At 43.5% G+C, this 14792-nt stretch overlaps 1 protein-coding gene across 3 annotated transcripts in view; it reads right to left on the reverse strand.

Moving 5' to 3' along the window:
* The window catches only part of LOC119651062 (protein pellino), a 206796-nt gene that overhangs the window by 160166 nt on the left and 31838 nt on the right, over positions 1-14792 (reverse strand). Inside the window, exon 2 of one of the 3 annotated variants that reach the window (XM_038054396.1) lies at positions 2662-2762. The exons of the other annotated variants lie outside the window; for them this stretch is intronic. Within the exon in view, the coding sequence (XP_037910324.1) occupies positions 2662-2675 (14 nt within the window). The 5' untranslated portion in view covers positions 2676-2762. The remainder of the gene's footprint in view (positions 1-2661; positions 2763-14792) is intronic. 3 annotated transcript variants of the gene reach the window in all.

Genomic DNA, 14792 nt, shown 5'->3' on the forward strand with positions numbered 1-14792 from the left:
CGGTCGAGGGATATCGACGGGCGAGAACCCACTTGTTGACTCCCAAAAGCCACCGGCCTCTGCACTGTATGTTTGTTCCTTTTCTCCTCTTCCATGTTGGTTTTATTTTCATGTCATTTTAGTTCAGACACCAGAGATGAGCAAACACGTACTAATGCTCAGCCTGAAAAGAAAAGTACATGAACACATATTTTCACCCTAATTGATATGCCCATATTCGCCACCTGGAGTCGCGCCTGATGAGAGATCTGGCAACTTCTCACAGGCGAGGTACCTAAACTAGGATGTTACTATGACCGCAAGGACCCTGCTCAACAAATGAGCTCATGGGTTCTGACAACACGCATCATACAGCGTATTTCATATGAAGATACAGAGGAAGGAGGTATAGGAATTCATTGAAGGCTTCCCCCAGGCAGGACTGCACATACAATTCGGATCCTAGTAAGCTTGGCCCTATTGTATTTCTTGCTCAGCGCCGACCACCGTAAAGTTGAGATGTGCCTTGAAAGGAGATCGATTACGGCTTTGCACACCCAAAGAACAATCTTCGGCTGAAAATCTCCCTTCCTCACGAAAGTTTTTTTATAGGCGTAACCCTCAGTTATAGTATAGGTGAAACCCTCAGTTCCATGTTCAGTCTCCAATTTAACCAGGATCACACTCAGCTACTATACATTAGAGGAAAATGACAATATTTGTCCATTTAGCCGCGGGAGGTGGAATTCTGGTGTCGTTACCTTGATGGTAAATGAAATTACCTCCGTTTGGAATTATGCCAAGTCTGCATCTTGCAAACCATAGACATACCTTCCCCAATAAGCACTTCATGATCTCGCACAACAGACGGAAACATCCCTGATAACAACGTCACCAAGTCATACGCCACTACCTTTATTCGGCTTCTGTCCAACAGCAGTAGAATTTCATCGCCCACTATCAACCAAACGTACTAAAAACATGGCGACACCCTAAGGCTTCCCTCTATTCACAGAGTAGATCGGATTATCCTGATTCTTAGCATAGATACTATCGAATGTGTGAAACACGTCTCCAATCCTATTCTGGTAAGAGTGTCCTTGATGACTTTGACATTCAAATTGTTGAATGCTCCCGCTATGTCCGGGAAGCAGCTAAGCTAGTATAGAAGCCGCTCAACCATTCTAATTACATGTGCAAAGCGCCCTCAGAAATTTGCACATGTTCAAACCAGATGAAGCTCCTATAAACCTCTACAAGGCACGCCACAACCCTGAAGCTGTTTATAGCCCAGCTGACGTTATTCCCAGTGACTGCTGATTCGTTATTCTCAAACGCTTCAAAAGCAAATTCTGACTCGCGCTGACTAGGAGCCGTTTTGGGGTTTGACCTCCAAGGTCTCACCAGAAGATTCCTTCCAGTGGTCCTCCGACTTTTTAAGTAAGGATGGTTTCCTGTGTCCATTGACCAAAATCGTACTGAGCCTCGCAGAATTGCTGATACTTTTGATGATCTGAGAGTAATCCAGCCAGGATCACTTCCTGACAGTCCTGATTCAGACAGCTTTATGTATGGCTACCAGTATTTATGCTTATTATACTAGGTCTTAGTAAGCTTCCTGAGATTGTACAGATCTTCGGTCCATCACGGTGGCAATGTTTTTTCGTTGTTTTTTGCCCGGCAAGAGACTCTAAAGACAACCTGGAACGCCTTCTCCAGGGTCTCGACCTTTAACTCTATTAGGAGCACCGATAAATTTCGTCTTCATAACATGACCTTCTTAGTGTCTCTGAAATGGCCGGAAACTTCTACAGCGAGGCTCACACTGAAAAGTATCTGGCTGTTATCCGGAAAGTTTTTCTGATCAGATACTCTGTTACAGTTGAATTTTGAGCCATTTTGACAAAGGATTTTGGGAACAAGTTGTAGATTTAAAAAAGGGGTCCAGGTCTCACTGGTTGAACTTCATCTGACACTTGAGGCTCAGCCTGGAATTGTGATCTTCCGTCATCAGCTACCGCTGCTTTTAGAATAGTGCTTCCTCCCTTGCATATGGCTATTGATTTCTTCTTTTATTCCGACGAAACTATTCCGACTTTCACTGCCAGGGTTTCACAGATCTTCATCAAGCCCTCTAATTTCCAGATTAACCAGAGTTGCACCATTTTCGATACCTTTCAACGTGGAACAAATCATCCAAAAATTTAATCTAACAAATCCAGTTGCATTATTACCCACAAACCATCTTCCGTACAACTGCAAAGGGCCATCATGAACTCACCGGAGCCATTACTAAGGTCAATACTTCCAGTCCACCTTGGTCACGCTTCCAAGCGTTTTTTTTTTTTGGTTGTACCTTCTCAACTTACAGCAATGCCAAGAAAATTGGTCACTTCCGCATTATACGCGCAATATCTTTTTTCTTCGTCTTCAATCTACATTCTACCACAAAATCTGATTAGCTCAAAAGTGAATAGTAATGATTTTTTCAACATCTATTTACCAAGCAATACACGTTCTACGCGGAGCCCATAGTCAGCCCAACTTTAGTGCTATTTTGCATTTAGACTGGCACAAAGCAGCTAACAATGTAATATGAAACGCAATAATGAAAAAAAGTCGCACAGTAAAATCATGAAATCAAAGCAGTAACATTTTTAAAAACGTAATTAAAAATATTACCAAATCAATTCCATAGTCTTTGGTATTTGTTAGTGGTATCCCGGAAATTTTCAGAGATTTTTCTTGACCCGGTTTGGTTTTATGAATGAAAACTTGGTGATCTGCAGAAGGAAAGAAAGAAATGCAATAATTTAATGTTCGAGTAATCAGAAAAGGGCGCAAGTTGATAAGATAACGATGGATTAATGTGAAGATTAAGGCGAAACTGCTAGCTGTAGACCATAAAAAATGGTGCAGTTAAAACAATCTATTGCATTCTAGGCTATAACCTCAGGACCTTAAAGGGTTTGTTCTTAACATTTGTATTTCATCCAAAATACTTCAAATCTCCAAACCAAGAGAGGACGATGCATGTTGAGAGGTTCGTAATCTACGTTGGCTCAGCCCCTAGAACGAAAAGATCTGTTACTTTGGCCACTTTCGGTTTCCCATTTGACAAGCCAATCTCTTCACAAACAATCTTATTAGACAACATTACTATAGAACTAAAACTGGAAACACCTTCCATTATAGAAGATACTTATAATGTTCGATCTGCTTAATGAACACGTTGAAAACTCCGTGAGAAAGGAATTCAGCAAATAAAGGATCTGTTCATCTTTACTGAGAATTACCACGAAACCCCAAAGAACGGGCAGGGCCGTAGAGAAAGAAACCAGGCCCAGAATGGAACTTTATATCATTTCTTTAGCCTCAACTATGCCGTTGTATATCTTTATCCGGGGCCTGAAAAGGATGACCACATTTTGCTCTCTTCCCTCAGCTCTGAGCAACCTAAAAGAATACCACATATTTACTCATCCTCGCCTGGACTGTCCTATCGCTGGATGTTTTGTAACAAGTCAACTGGAGAAACTTCTTCTTAAGATAGTGAGCCCAGTTGAGAGCTCTGTGGGATACCCGTGGAAGCAATATATGTAGGCACTTCTTGAATTCATCATCAATATCATACTGGAGCCATCTTTTCTCCGGGGAGCTGGTGTTATTATTATTCTGTTAAGGGAAAGTCGCATCGCGTCCTTGAAAAACTACTGTGACCCTTTTACTGGTTATAGTGTGCCTATTGATCATAGTATCTCAAGCAGGCCTGTAACCGTTAGAAACTTTAGTATGTTCCCTACTTCCAGATATTTCAGCTTTGCATCTGGTATTAAGTGTTCTCCCAGATGTCTCGACCTACTTTGCACAAGTGACGGACACTGTCCCAGGACGAGGTTTCGTCCACCTCCTCACAAAACCTGCAGGCAATGTCCGTAGATATCCCTAGCTTCCCTAGGTGATAGTTCAGCCGATAATGACCAGTGAGAATTCCCACTACGATTCGGAGGTTCTTTTTGATGAGGTTTAAGCAATTCTTTGTGCGTATGAGTTCGTATCCCCCAATAAGCACCCTGAACTGCTCCATCCCTGATAGGTCCGCCCAATATAGTTCTCTCAACCGTTTCTCTTCATTTCTTAGATTCATAGCCATGAAACCGTTTCCGATTCCACAGAAGGGTTCTGGCCCGTGTGAAGGCGTCCCTGCTCCCTTCTTGGCTAGTTCGTCCGCTGCCTCGTTGCCTTCCAACCCACCATGGCCTGGAACCCAAAGTATCCAGACCTTGTTGGACGAGCCGAGTGTATTCAGTCTCTCAATGCATTCTCATACCAGTTTAGAGTTCACCTGGTTGGACCTAAGTGCCTTGATCGCTGCTTGGCTATTGAGGAGAATAGCTATGTTCTGCCCCCTGTAGTTCCTTTGCAGATTAAAGGAGTCACATTTGTCTATGGCGTATATTTCCGCCTGGAATATGCTAGTGTACCTGCCCATTGGCTCAAGTACATTTTCCTTGGACCAATGAAACCGGCACCCACTCCCTCTGCTGTGAGGGATCCGTCAGTGTACCAAGTAATCAGTTGCTGGTTTAAGCCGTATGTTGCAGCCACCCTCTCTCAATACTCCAACGTGTTTCAAACTTCTTATCGAAGTGAAACCTCGTTGATGACAACGAGGTTTCACTTGTCCCTCGGTATCAGTAATTCGGAATACCGCCTAGAAAGGATATCAATCTTCCCTTGATTTAGGCAGCTCCCCGCCTCACTCATACTACCAGCCATCCTGAATATTGATCTCCTTGCCTGCATCTGCATGTGTAGATGGAGAGGGGTTAATCCCAGAAGGACCTCCAGGGATGACGTTGGGCATGTCCTCATTGCCTCACTGATACACACGCAGGCCAGCCTTTGGAGCTTATGTAATTCCCTGGCTTGTGTGCTGAGTTGGGTTCTTTCTGCCCAGATTACCGCTCCATAGGTAATCATTGGTCTTACTATCGCAGTATATATCCAAAGTAGTATCTTCGGGATGCGACCCCATTTTTTCGTGCTATGGATCTGCAAGTCATCAGAGCCCTCGTGGCTTTCCGACAAGCGTTTCCGACATGTGCCTTCCAGAGTAATTTTTGGTCTAGCGTGATTACCAAATATTTAACCTCTGTGTCTCGTTTCACCTCCATATCATATAATGTTATGGCTCTCAGGTGATCCAGCTTACGCCTTCTAGTGAATGGTACTATGGTGGTTTTGGTTGGGTTGATCCGCAGTCCCACCTTCCTGCACCAGGCACTAGTAACCCTTAATCCAGTTTGGATTATATCACATAGGGTATCTTCATATTTGCCCCTACAGATTAAAACAATGTCGTCCGCGTAGCACTGGACTTGTATTCCAGTATTTGTTAACACGTCCAAGAGTTCATCCACTACCATACTCCACATCAGCGGCGATAGTACTCCACCCTTTGGACAGCGTTGAGTGGTGTCCATGATAATAGAATTTGTACCTGTTTGTACCTCTATTTGTCTGCTTTCTGGTATTTTGCCCATCCAGAGTGCCAGGATGTTTCCCACTCCTTTGCGACTGAGAACATCCTGTATCTCTGTGTTCGATGTGTTGTTCGATATCCAAAAACGCACACAGTACAATTTCTTTTGTTTCTATGGCATCCCGTAGTACCTTTGTCAGCGGATACAGAGCAGTTTCAGTTAACCGTCCTGCCCGGTAAGCGTGTTGACAGTGATGTAGGGGATCACGCTTTAGAACGTTAGTTCTAATATAGTTGTCTATGACCTTCTCCACCGTTTTGAGTACGAACGATGTTAGCCAGATTGGTCTGAAAAATTTAGGGTGAAAAGGATCATTTTTACCCGCTTTCGGAATAAAGACCACTTTTGCCCGTCTTCATGCCCTTGGTATGTAACCCAGTACTATGCTCACCCTTACCACCCTCAGAAGAGACTCTAAGATAATTCCTAGGCCTCTCTGAATAAGTGCTGGGAAAATGCCGTTTACTCCGGGAGATTTCATTGGTTTAAAAGTTCCCACTGCCCATCTTAGCCTAGCTTCTGAGCATACCTTTTTTGCTAGTTTCCAGCTCTCTTTCCTTCCCCTTTTATTCGTTGTTGGGGTGTCAGGCAGATTGTTGTCGCCTGCCAACGAGGGGGAAATGAGTTCTAAGAAGCAGGTGTACCCTGTCCTCCTGATTCTTCGTAAATGTCCCATCTTCCTTTTTCAAGCCGACAGAGGATATTCCTCCGTCTTTGGCTACAGCCTTGTACAGCCGGGTTGCTTCTGTGATCTGTTCAATCCCTTCACATAATTCCCTAAAGCTGTTCCGTTTCGCTTCTCTGATCGCGTTGCTATACGCAGTCGGTGCATTTTATGCCTCCGCCAGTCCCCGGTTTGTTTTGCCCGGTTAAAGAGTTTTCGTACCTCTGTTCTCATTCTGGCTAGGTTCCTGTTCCACCATGGTACATCCCTTGATGACTTGACTGTCTTGGCCTCATATGCGTCAATGACGATTGTGTTGAGAAGCTGGTGTTACTAGACAACTAAAAACATCAGTCATCCCAAATACCATTCCAATTCGGTTCCAGTTGGTCGAATCTAATTTTTCTCTTTCCAATTAAAATAATCAAATGACCTTGACAGGAATCTAGCCACCTGAAATGATCTGAAAAGCTTTCAGACTGTCAACTACTGCGGACAGTCATTACCCGCTTCAGTACTTTGAAAATTGTACCGGACTATTGCTCATAAAAGTACCAACGCAAAGTTCTGCCACTTCCATAAAACTGGAGAAATCTACTCTGCAATACTTGCTTCGCCAAATTTGACAACCATGTCGGGTATCTCCCACAAAAAATTTTCCGACCCGAGTATCGTGAGAATTTTCAATTTTCTTCGATTTCAGCCAGTGCTCGCCGGCCCCACATTTCACTCCATATCTCGCGTTTCCGATGTCGTAGCGTCGAAATTCTTGCATTTTCTGAATCTGAGTCGCCTTCCCTTTCCAACGAGGCATGTATTGTACGTCTTCGGGTTTCGATGGGCATCTGCAATCATAAACATCGGAAAGCAGATTGCGGAAGGATATGGTTTCAAGGAATTACGATGCTCGGGGAAGTCCTTGGTGGCCTTGGCCAGGGAGATTGTCATGGGTTCTACGGCTGCCCGGGTGATATTTGGATATTGTTCCATGTCAATAATATATTATCTTGGGGAAGCTAATTTGCTTAGCATGTAACTAGTGGTCCACTTTATCGATGGTGCTACGTTCCTTAGACCTAGTGATAAACCTAAAAATTCGAAAAATCTGAAAGGCTTTGCCACTACTGTCTTTCCAATGCTCTGCGCGTCGATTGGAACTTGGTTAAAGGCTTCGTGCAAACCAACTTTCGATAAGACTGCTTTGTGACCCTCTTATAGCAGGTCGCCCCACCGAGCAACCGGACACCGGTCTGGGATGGTTCAGGTATAAGGACAACGTGTGTCCAAATTTGCTTCATGTCGATAAGCGAACCCTTAAGTCCACAGAAGATTGTAATCTACCTAGCCTAGCTCTCATTCTAGAATAAGGCCAAGGTGAGACCAAATCTGTTCCGCTCGAAACGTCTCACCATAGGGTCAAAGCTCTTACTGTACAAGACAATGATCTTGCCAGTCCTCATGTATTCCTCGGAAACTTGGGTTCTTAGCAAGAAAAATTGCGAACTCTTGGCCGCGTTCGAGAGAAGAATCCTCAGAAGAATTTTTGGCCCCCTACATGAGGATGGACGATTCCGTAGCCTACACAATGACGAAATCTATGAGCGATACCAAATCCGGCTGAATAGGTTACGGTGGGCGGGTAACTTAATCTGTGTGGATGAGGATGATCCCACCCGGAAAGTCTATAAGGGCAATATCTAAGGTAGAAAAAGAAGACGAGACAGACCCTGCCTAAGATGGAGCGATGGCGTAGATCAGGACGCCAGACAGCTTTTAGGGATATCGAATTGGTGGACCTCGGCGGAAAACCGGGATGTCTGGAGTTCCTTATTAAGGCAGACCTAGACCGGATACCGGTTGTTGCGCCGTTGATGATGATGATGAAGACATTGAGCATTTTAAGGTACAACCTCGAAACCTCGAAGGAACTGCTCTTAAAATTTAAGCTCAAAAATTATCACTTACCAGGTTAACTAGGTTAAACCTCAGGAACGTCGAAGCTCTTTGCTTCCCACCAAAAAAAAAAAGAGTTCCGCATACAAAATATTTCTCGAGGAAGAGATCAACCCTTCTTTATCGGATATAATCGTAGACTCGAAAACAAACCGCCCTGTCAGTGTTTTAAGAACACCAAGCCAAGAAAAGACATAAATATTAAGGCTTTAGGGTTAGTTTAGCCAACTTCTGTCTCAAATATTGAAGTGAGCCTTTCAACAGGCAAGTCTCCAAAAAGTAAACCATATAGGTCGACAGGATCAAAAGTGGCAACACCTTCCACGATAGAAGGCTTAGAATGTCAGATGCAAAGGCCAGCGGCATATAATCAGGACTCCTTGGGTAAGGGGTATTGCCAGACCCTCAGAGACAGAATCCAGGCATGAAATAAAAATCATGCGAACCTCTTCGGAAATTGAATAACCACCACTGTTTCGCAAAAACTTCAAGACTTCGTCAAAACTAGTGCTCGTTGTGTCATCGTAGTACTGATATGAATAATCTGAAATGAGGAGGTACGTCAGGATACGGACCGGACACCCATGGACGTGTTGATAAGAAAGGGATTCACTATCCCATGATTGCCGGAGATTGGGACATTCTAGAGTTATAGGGCTCAAAACAGTGGAGGAGCAGTGCAAGCTTCTCGGAAAGCCCTAGGACAAGTTGAAGTTCATTGGCAGGTATCACGTAAATCTGGTTAAAACGCGTGGAAAAGGACACAAAACGCAAATATGCATAATTGCTTAATGTAATGCCTGTAGATTAGAAAACTTCTACGGACGCTGATTTGATTTTTATCAAGTGCTTCTGGGAGACCTTGTTACCTCACCTACCGAATCTTATCAGATTCCTTTCATCTGACGTATCCTAAAACCAGCTTCTCTTAGAGGAGCCTTAATTGGTGAAGTTTAAAATGGGTCGCTAATATTACTGATGATTCAACCTTGAAAACTTTTGTAATATTCTATTGCGAAAGTAATAAGAACCAACAAATCTACCCGTCAAACTTTCAAGGAACTTTCCAGATATTGATGGGTTTCTGCACAAAGCTGAAAAAACGTGTCCCAATTTAAATCGATTGGTTTCCTTCATTGGTCACCCATGGCCTTTCATTGGTCATCCATTCATTGGTCCGCCACTCCTTTCATTGGTCATCCATCGCAGCAAAAAACGGAAGAACCGAGTAAGATATTTACGATGTAGGGCTTCGAGGCCCGAAGTACTGACGGGCTCCCAGCCGTTGATATCCAACGACCGCAGCGGTGGTTTGATAGTGGGAATCTTGGCTGCATTGGATGTTACCAACGTGAGGGAAGGGAGTGGCAAGCAGTTGCTACATTCACGGATCCATTCGGATGAAGTTTGGTTCTTCGTAGATATTCTCCCATACCGTCACCAGCCCTAGCGATTCAAAGTATATCCCACAAGGGAAATTGTGGCGGGAAGCAACTGGAAAGAGATAATTCTGGTCCCTACTCACCTAGGCATCGTAATGTGCAACAACCAATAAGAGATTCGACCGAGGCGGTCATCCCTAAACAAAATGGGCTAAGACAGATCCAGAAGCCATCAATTGATGAGAGTACTTTAGTCAAGTCAGACACTATCACCAAAACGACAGAAGAAATTACGATTACCAGCTTTGCGGATGATTTGATCCTTGGCTATCACAATAAAGCTGTGGTTTTTCTGGTGTGTAGTGCAATTTCTTTTCCAAGAACCCTTCAATTTGATTGAAAAATAGGTTCGTATCTTCCTCGATTTGTTCGATTTAAAAATTCTTTTTCTCCTCTCTGAGAGCGCCACAAGTTACTGAGATTCTCCCACAAACTGATAACTTCTAGATCTGCTTTGAGCCTTCTGAGAATCTGGGCGCATGGCCACCCCCGGTAATATTCTCTTCTGGTTTCCCTTTAACGTAGGTATCCTTCTTTGCAGTCTTCCATTCCCTCTCTGTACGATTCCCTTCTTTTCAGCAATCTTAGCCGCTTTCCTCACCAGTTCCACATCCTTCGGATTCAATCCCTCCTGCCCGTTCTGTTTATTGGTTCAACCAGTCCTGCAGTCTTTTTCCGGTTTGTCCTTCATTTTGAGTAGTCATCACTTGGGTCGTTTAGTTCACATTTTCGCCTGATGTTTTTACGCCCTTTTTTCTCATGTCGTTACCGTACGTCAACCTGTTGACTTTCATCAAGGCTCTTATATTCTGGCTAGTATTCCTGTATTCCTTCATAAACTCGGGCAGTTCAATATTCTTATAGCCTATGTAATGCGATAAAGACATCTTCTAATTTAGCTACTTCTTACGACATCAGGGTGATTAGGTGTCTCCATTATTTTTTTAGGTTGTCTCCCGCTACTTTCCACTGAGGGATCTACTTTGAATCGCGGGAACTGGTGTCAGTAAGGAGGGATATCTACGAAGAATCGAATTTTCGTGAGTGCAACAAGTTCTAACCCCCTTCACGCTTGTAACATATGATACCGCAATAGCAGATAGCCTCAGTTACCCATTCCTAAAACCGGTCGATATTCAGTTTTCCAAATTTTGAACTTTTTTACTTGTCTTCACCTCCGTGTTTCGTACAGTTTCTGGTTATCCTTCAGCTAGTCGAATTTGAGGGTTTGGCTTTTATCTACTCGTCCTGCGCTGATCAATCAGAAGAGCCATCAACCTATCGATTTACTTTGGGTTAACGCTCTTTAAGATCTTTGCTCAGAAACTTACTCTTCTTTGTCAGTAGTGTATGGAGGTGGTGTCAGCCGATGAAACCTCTGATTATGCAGGGAGTATCCTTGGGAATGAGAATAGAGATTCTAACAATATTAGATATTCTGGTAATATAGGGGGGTTTATTCACCCTAGCCCCAATTCTCTATGAATAATGAGCGTTTAAATACTCCACGAAGGCACACAAACGGCACTGATCAATCTGCTCATTACAAAAGTACGATATGACCTCAAAATCCATGCTTTGTCAAAAATGGGAGGGCCTCAGTTTTTGAAGAGTCGTCTAGGATTTACTTTCTCAGACCATTTTGAAAGGAAACTCGACATGAATCCTTTTTAATGGTCGTACAGAATGTCAAAAGCAGCTTTGTGTTAATTTTGATAGGTAGACAATGCCGCTTCAAGTCTTATTTTGACCGAGTTCAAGAACATGCTCCCGCATTATGCTTTCCGACGCCTGTGGTTGCAAATTACCATCGAAACCCAGAGAAATACAATTCATTGGTAGGTTTTGGGCAGTTGAATCTAGTATAGCTAACCATAGTGATATAAATACGTTTTGGAAAGCAGGGCTTAGCTAAATTGTAGGACTGACATTTGTTAGCGTGGCGCTGGTGCACGTCTCTTAGTACTTTAATGAGGTTTGTCTACACAAGAATCAACCATATTCCAGCATATTGTGGTTTTTCAGGTATGGGAGTCACAGGCACTTCATTATTCATCACGGTCTACAGCAGAAGGATAAATACTAAACCCTTTGGTGTAGCGATGTAATCCTCATTGTCACACTCCCAGTTGTGCCCTCATCCACCCCGTATCAGAGACTTCTCCTCGAGGGGTAATGCGCGACCAAACATATCAAATATCAAGGAATATTTATTCCAGGCCCTTTGCTTTCCTAATCATCATGGCACAACACTCGCCAAAATTCATTGTGTTTCTTGTCACCATCGAGCTTATTTTATTAATACTGGACTTGACGACATCCCATCTGAGCTCTGGAAAGCGAAGAACTGGGACCCAACACTGTGGCTCAGTAAATTTTTTAAACGGATTATTCAGGAAGGTGGAATGATCGCCTCATGCAACAGGGTCTCAAATTGAATCTGAATAAAACTATGTTTTGATCCCCATGAAACAGACACTATCACTGTCAGTGGCAGTGATCTGCTCAGAACTAAGCGATTTAAATATCTGGTGTCAATGCTGTAAGCCCATCGAGAACTGCGTTATGAAATGGCTTCACGCATTAACGCAACCTGGATGAAGTGGCGTTCCACAACTGGTGTTCCTTGTGGTCGACGTATCAACGAACGTCTCAAATTTAAAATTTACCGCAATGTCGTCCGTCCTGTCGCTCTCTATGGTTCTGAATGTTGGTCAACTATAAAAGTCAATCAACGGCGTCTTGCGGTAATGGAAACAAAGATGTTACGTTGGACTAGTGGCGTGACACGTCTTGATCACATCCGAAATTAGGGTATTCGCGATCGATATGGGGTTGCACCGATCGTGGAAGCCTTCCAGGACATGGTCACGTAATTCGCGCAGTCTGAACATCGAAATCGATGGTAAGCGATCAAAGGGCCTTCCAACAACGATTGCTTAAAAGCCTCAGGATTGCATCCAGATCAGGCATTTGATAGAACCAAATGGCGAAACCGATCACGACGAGCCGACCCCGCTTGTGAACGCGACAAAGACTGTAGAAAACGAAGAAGTGGAGTGGACGCTCTGGAATCTATTCTATTACTTTGATAAGCAATTGCTGACGACAACGAATATCAGTCTGCTGTAGATAACTCTCTTCACCATCTTCCTCATTGTATCCAATAAGGAAATCGATATCACACTGGGTCTGCAGTTGGCTTATTGGATTTTGGGAAGAAGCACCAACTGACACCTTTTTAGACGCACCTAGATGGTGTTGGCGAACAGGTCGAGCCTAGTCTTCACTGTCAGCCCAAAGCTTTGTTGAGAACGCGATGCAAGCCTTGGGCCTCATTTTCATTGATTCTTGGGAACAGAGCGTATCGTGCATTAATTGGATTAGGCCTCCGTTTGCCTTTTGGTTATGGGAATAGACGATGGAATAGCAATATTCTTTTTGAAACGACGTGGAGAAATCACCTGCGATGATTTTGCCTCGCAGCCATTTCATTATAACCTTATAAAGACCAACTCATGGGTTTACATCTATATTTTTGTGATTGCCTTGCCTCTGCGAGATTTTCTTGTATCGTGTTTCCCTCTCTGCCCACAGTTAAGTCGCCATCCCCGAAAGTGTGCGGCTCTAAACAATGCTAATTTTATTGCTCCAGCAATAATTGTATTGCTAACTGAGGAACAGTCTGGGTGACCTTTTCCCGCCCAATACTGTCAAGCGACGTATCGGTTTCAAACGGCTTAAAAAGTTTTTCTAATCAGTCAAAATCGCTAACCATCCGAGCAGGCTACCGGACATTCGGAAAAGCTTTTTTGAAGCTCGATATCCTTTGAATATGCAGATGGTTCCTGGTTATTGCTTAGTGGCAAGCCAAACGACCCATATGGTCAACATAGTACTCACATATGTGGGACCCAACTTCGAAAATCCGCGAATACCATGTCCACCTTCGCAAATGCTTCAAGCAGAATATGTTCACTGGCATTCGTCGTTCGACTCCTCCTCTTCATAAATCCCATTTGCGAATATCCACAAGCTCATAACGTTGTTTGGCCTTTTTGTTCTCTAGCCGCTTATTATACCAGATTGATGTTCTTTTCACTGATGCTATGCGAGGTATGTTTCACGCGACGGAGACAGTGATAGGATTGAAATCCTGTCTGACATGGTGGGCCGATTAAAAAACGGAAACGGTTTTGATCACAAACCAGAAAGAAAAGCATTGCCACAGTGGAAGTCAGTGGATATACGGCCTTCGCCAAGCTACCAAATTGTACTCTAGAGGGCACCGCGAGTAGTTAGGTAGCTAAGGGGAAAGGGACTCTGGCTTTTAATTATCTTCGAAATTCTAAGGATTCAGGACGAGCTACTATCGGAGGCAAGAAAGTGGAAAGTTAAAAGAGCTAGAAGTAGGAGGGCCTAAAGGCAAAGACACCTCACATGTGGCCATTTTTTCTCCGACTTTCACGCGGCTAAAGTGAGTTTTTCTGATATTTATGATTAATTTTAAAGTTTTCTTCCTAAAGTCGATATTTCTCCTAAGCGAGAACAATACACGTCGACAACGAAGTTTTTTTTCACCTCAAGCTATGTTCCACTCTGTAGTGTTCGGCGGCTTCGCACCGGGAGCGGCATTTCATTCTCCTTTTTCGAAATTAATGTGATCAAGTTATGCATTCCCTAGTGTGCAATTAGCTTGAATTTCACGGCGTTTTGCACATTTTTGAGTGATCGTGACAGAGGGGAATGGACTGCTGCATCTGTCAACGCTACCGCTTATGTTGCTCACAACATAACTCTAAAAGTTCAAGGCCAGGTTTAGCGAGACCGGCTGATCGAGAGACAGATGATGGGGAGAGAAGATCATTTCTGGCTATTGCTGAACCAGGCTCAGATTTCCGACTTGTTAGAAGTGAGTGTGATTTGACAGTTGTGCTGTTCTTTGTATCAACAAAACGAGGAGGAGGATTTCAATCGCCATACATAACACTTGGAAATGGGGGAGGTGGAACGAAATCACGAGATTTTATTAAAAGATAACCTCACGAAGAGGTGAAAAATTTGTGGGATTCGGTGAACATTTTCCAGACGGATCGAAACCGCTAAATTTCTGGATGAATTTTGAATGACCCGTGAGGGATCGTAGGGATCTCAAAGGATAAAAACTGGACTTCAAAGCGCTCTCTTTCTCTCCTTGAAACGTATCCT

Source organism: Hermetia illucens, chromosome 3 (assembly GCF_905115235.1).
Source record: "Hermetia illucens chromosome 3, iHerIll2.2.curated.20191125, whole genome shotgun sequence".
Lineage (NCBI taxonomy): Eukaryota > Metazoa > Arthropoda > Insecta > Diptera > Stratiomyidae > Hermetia > Hermetia illucens.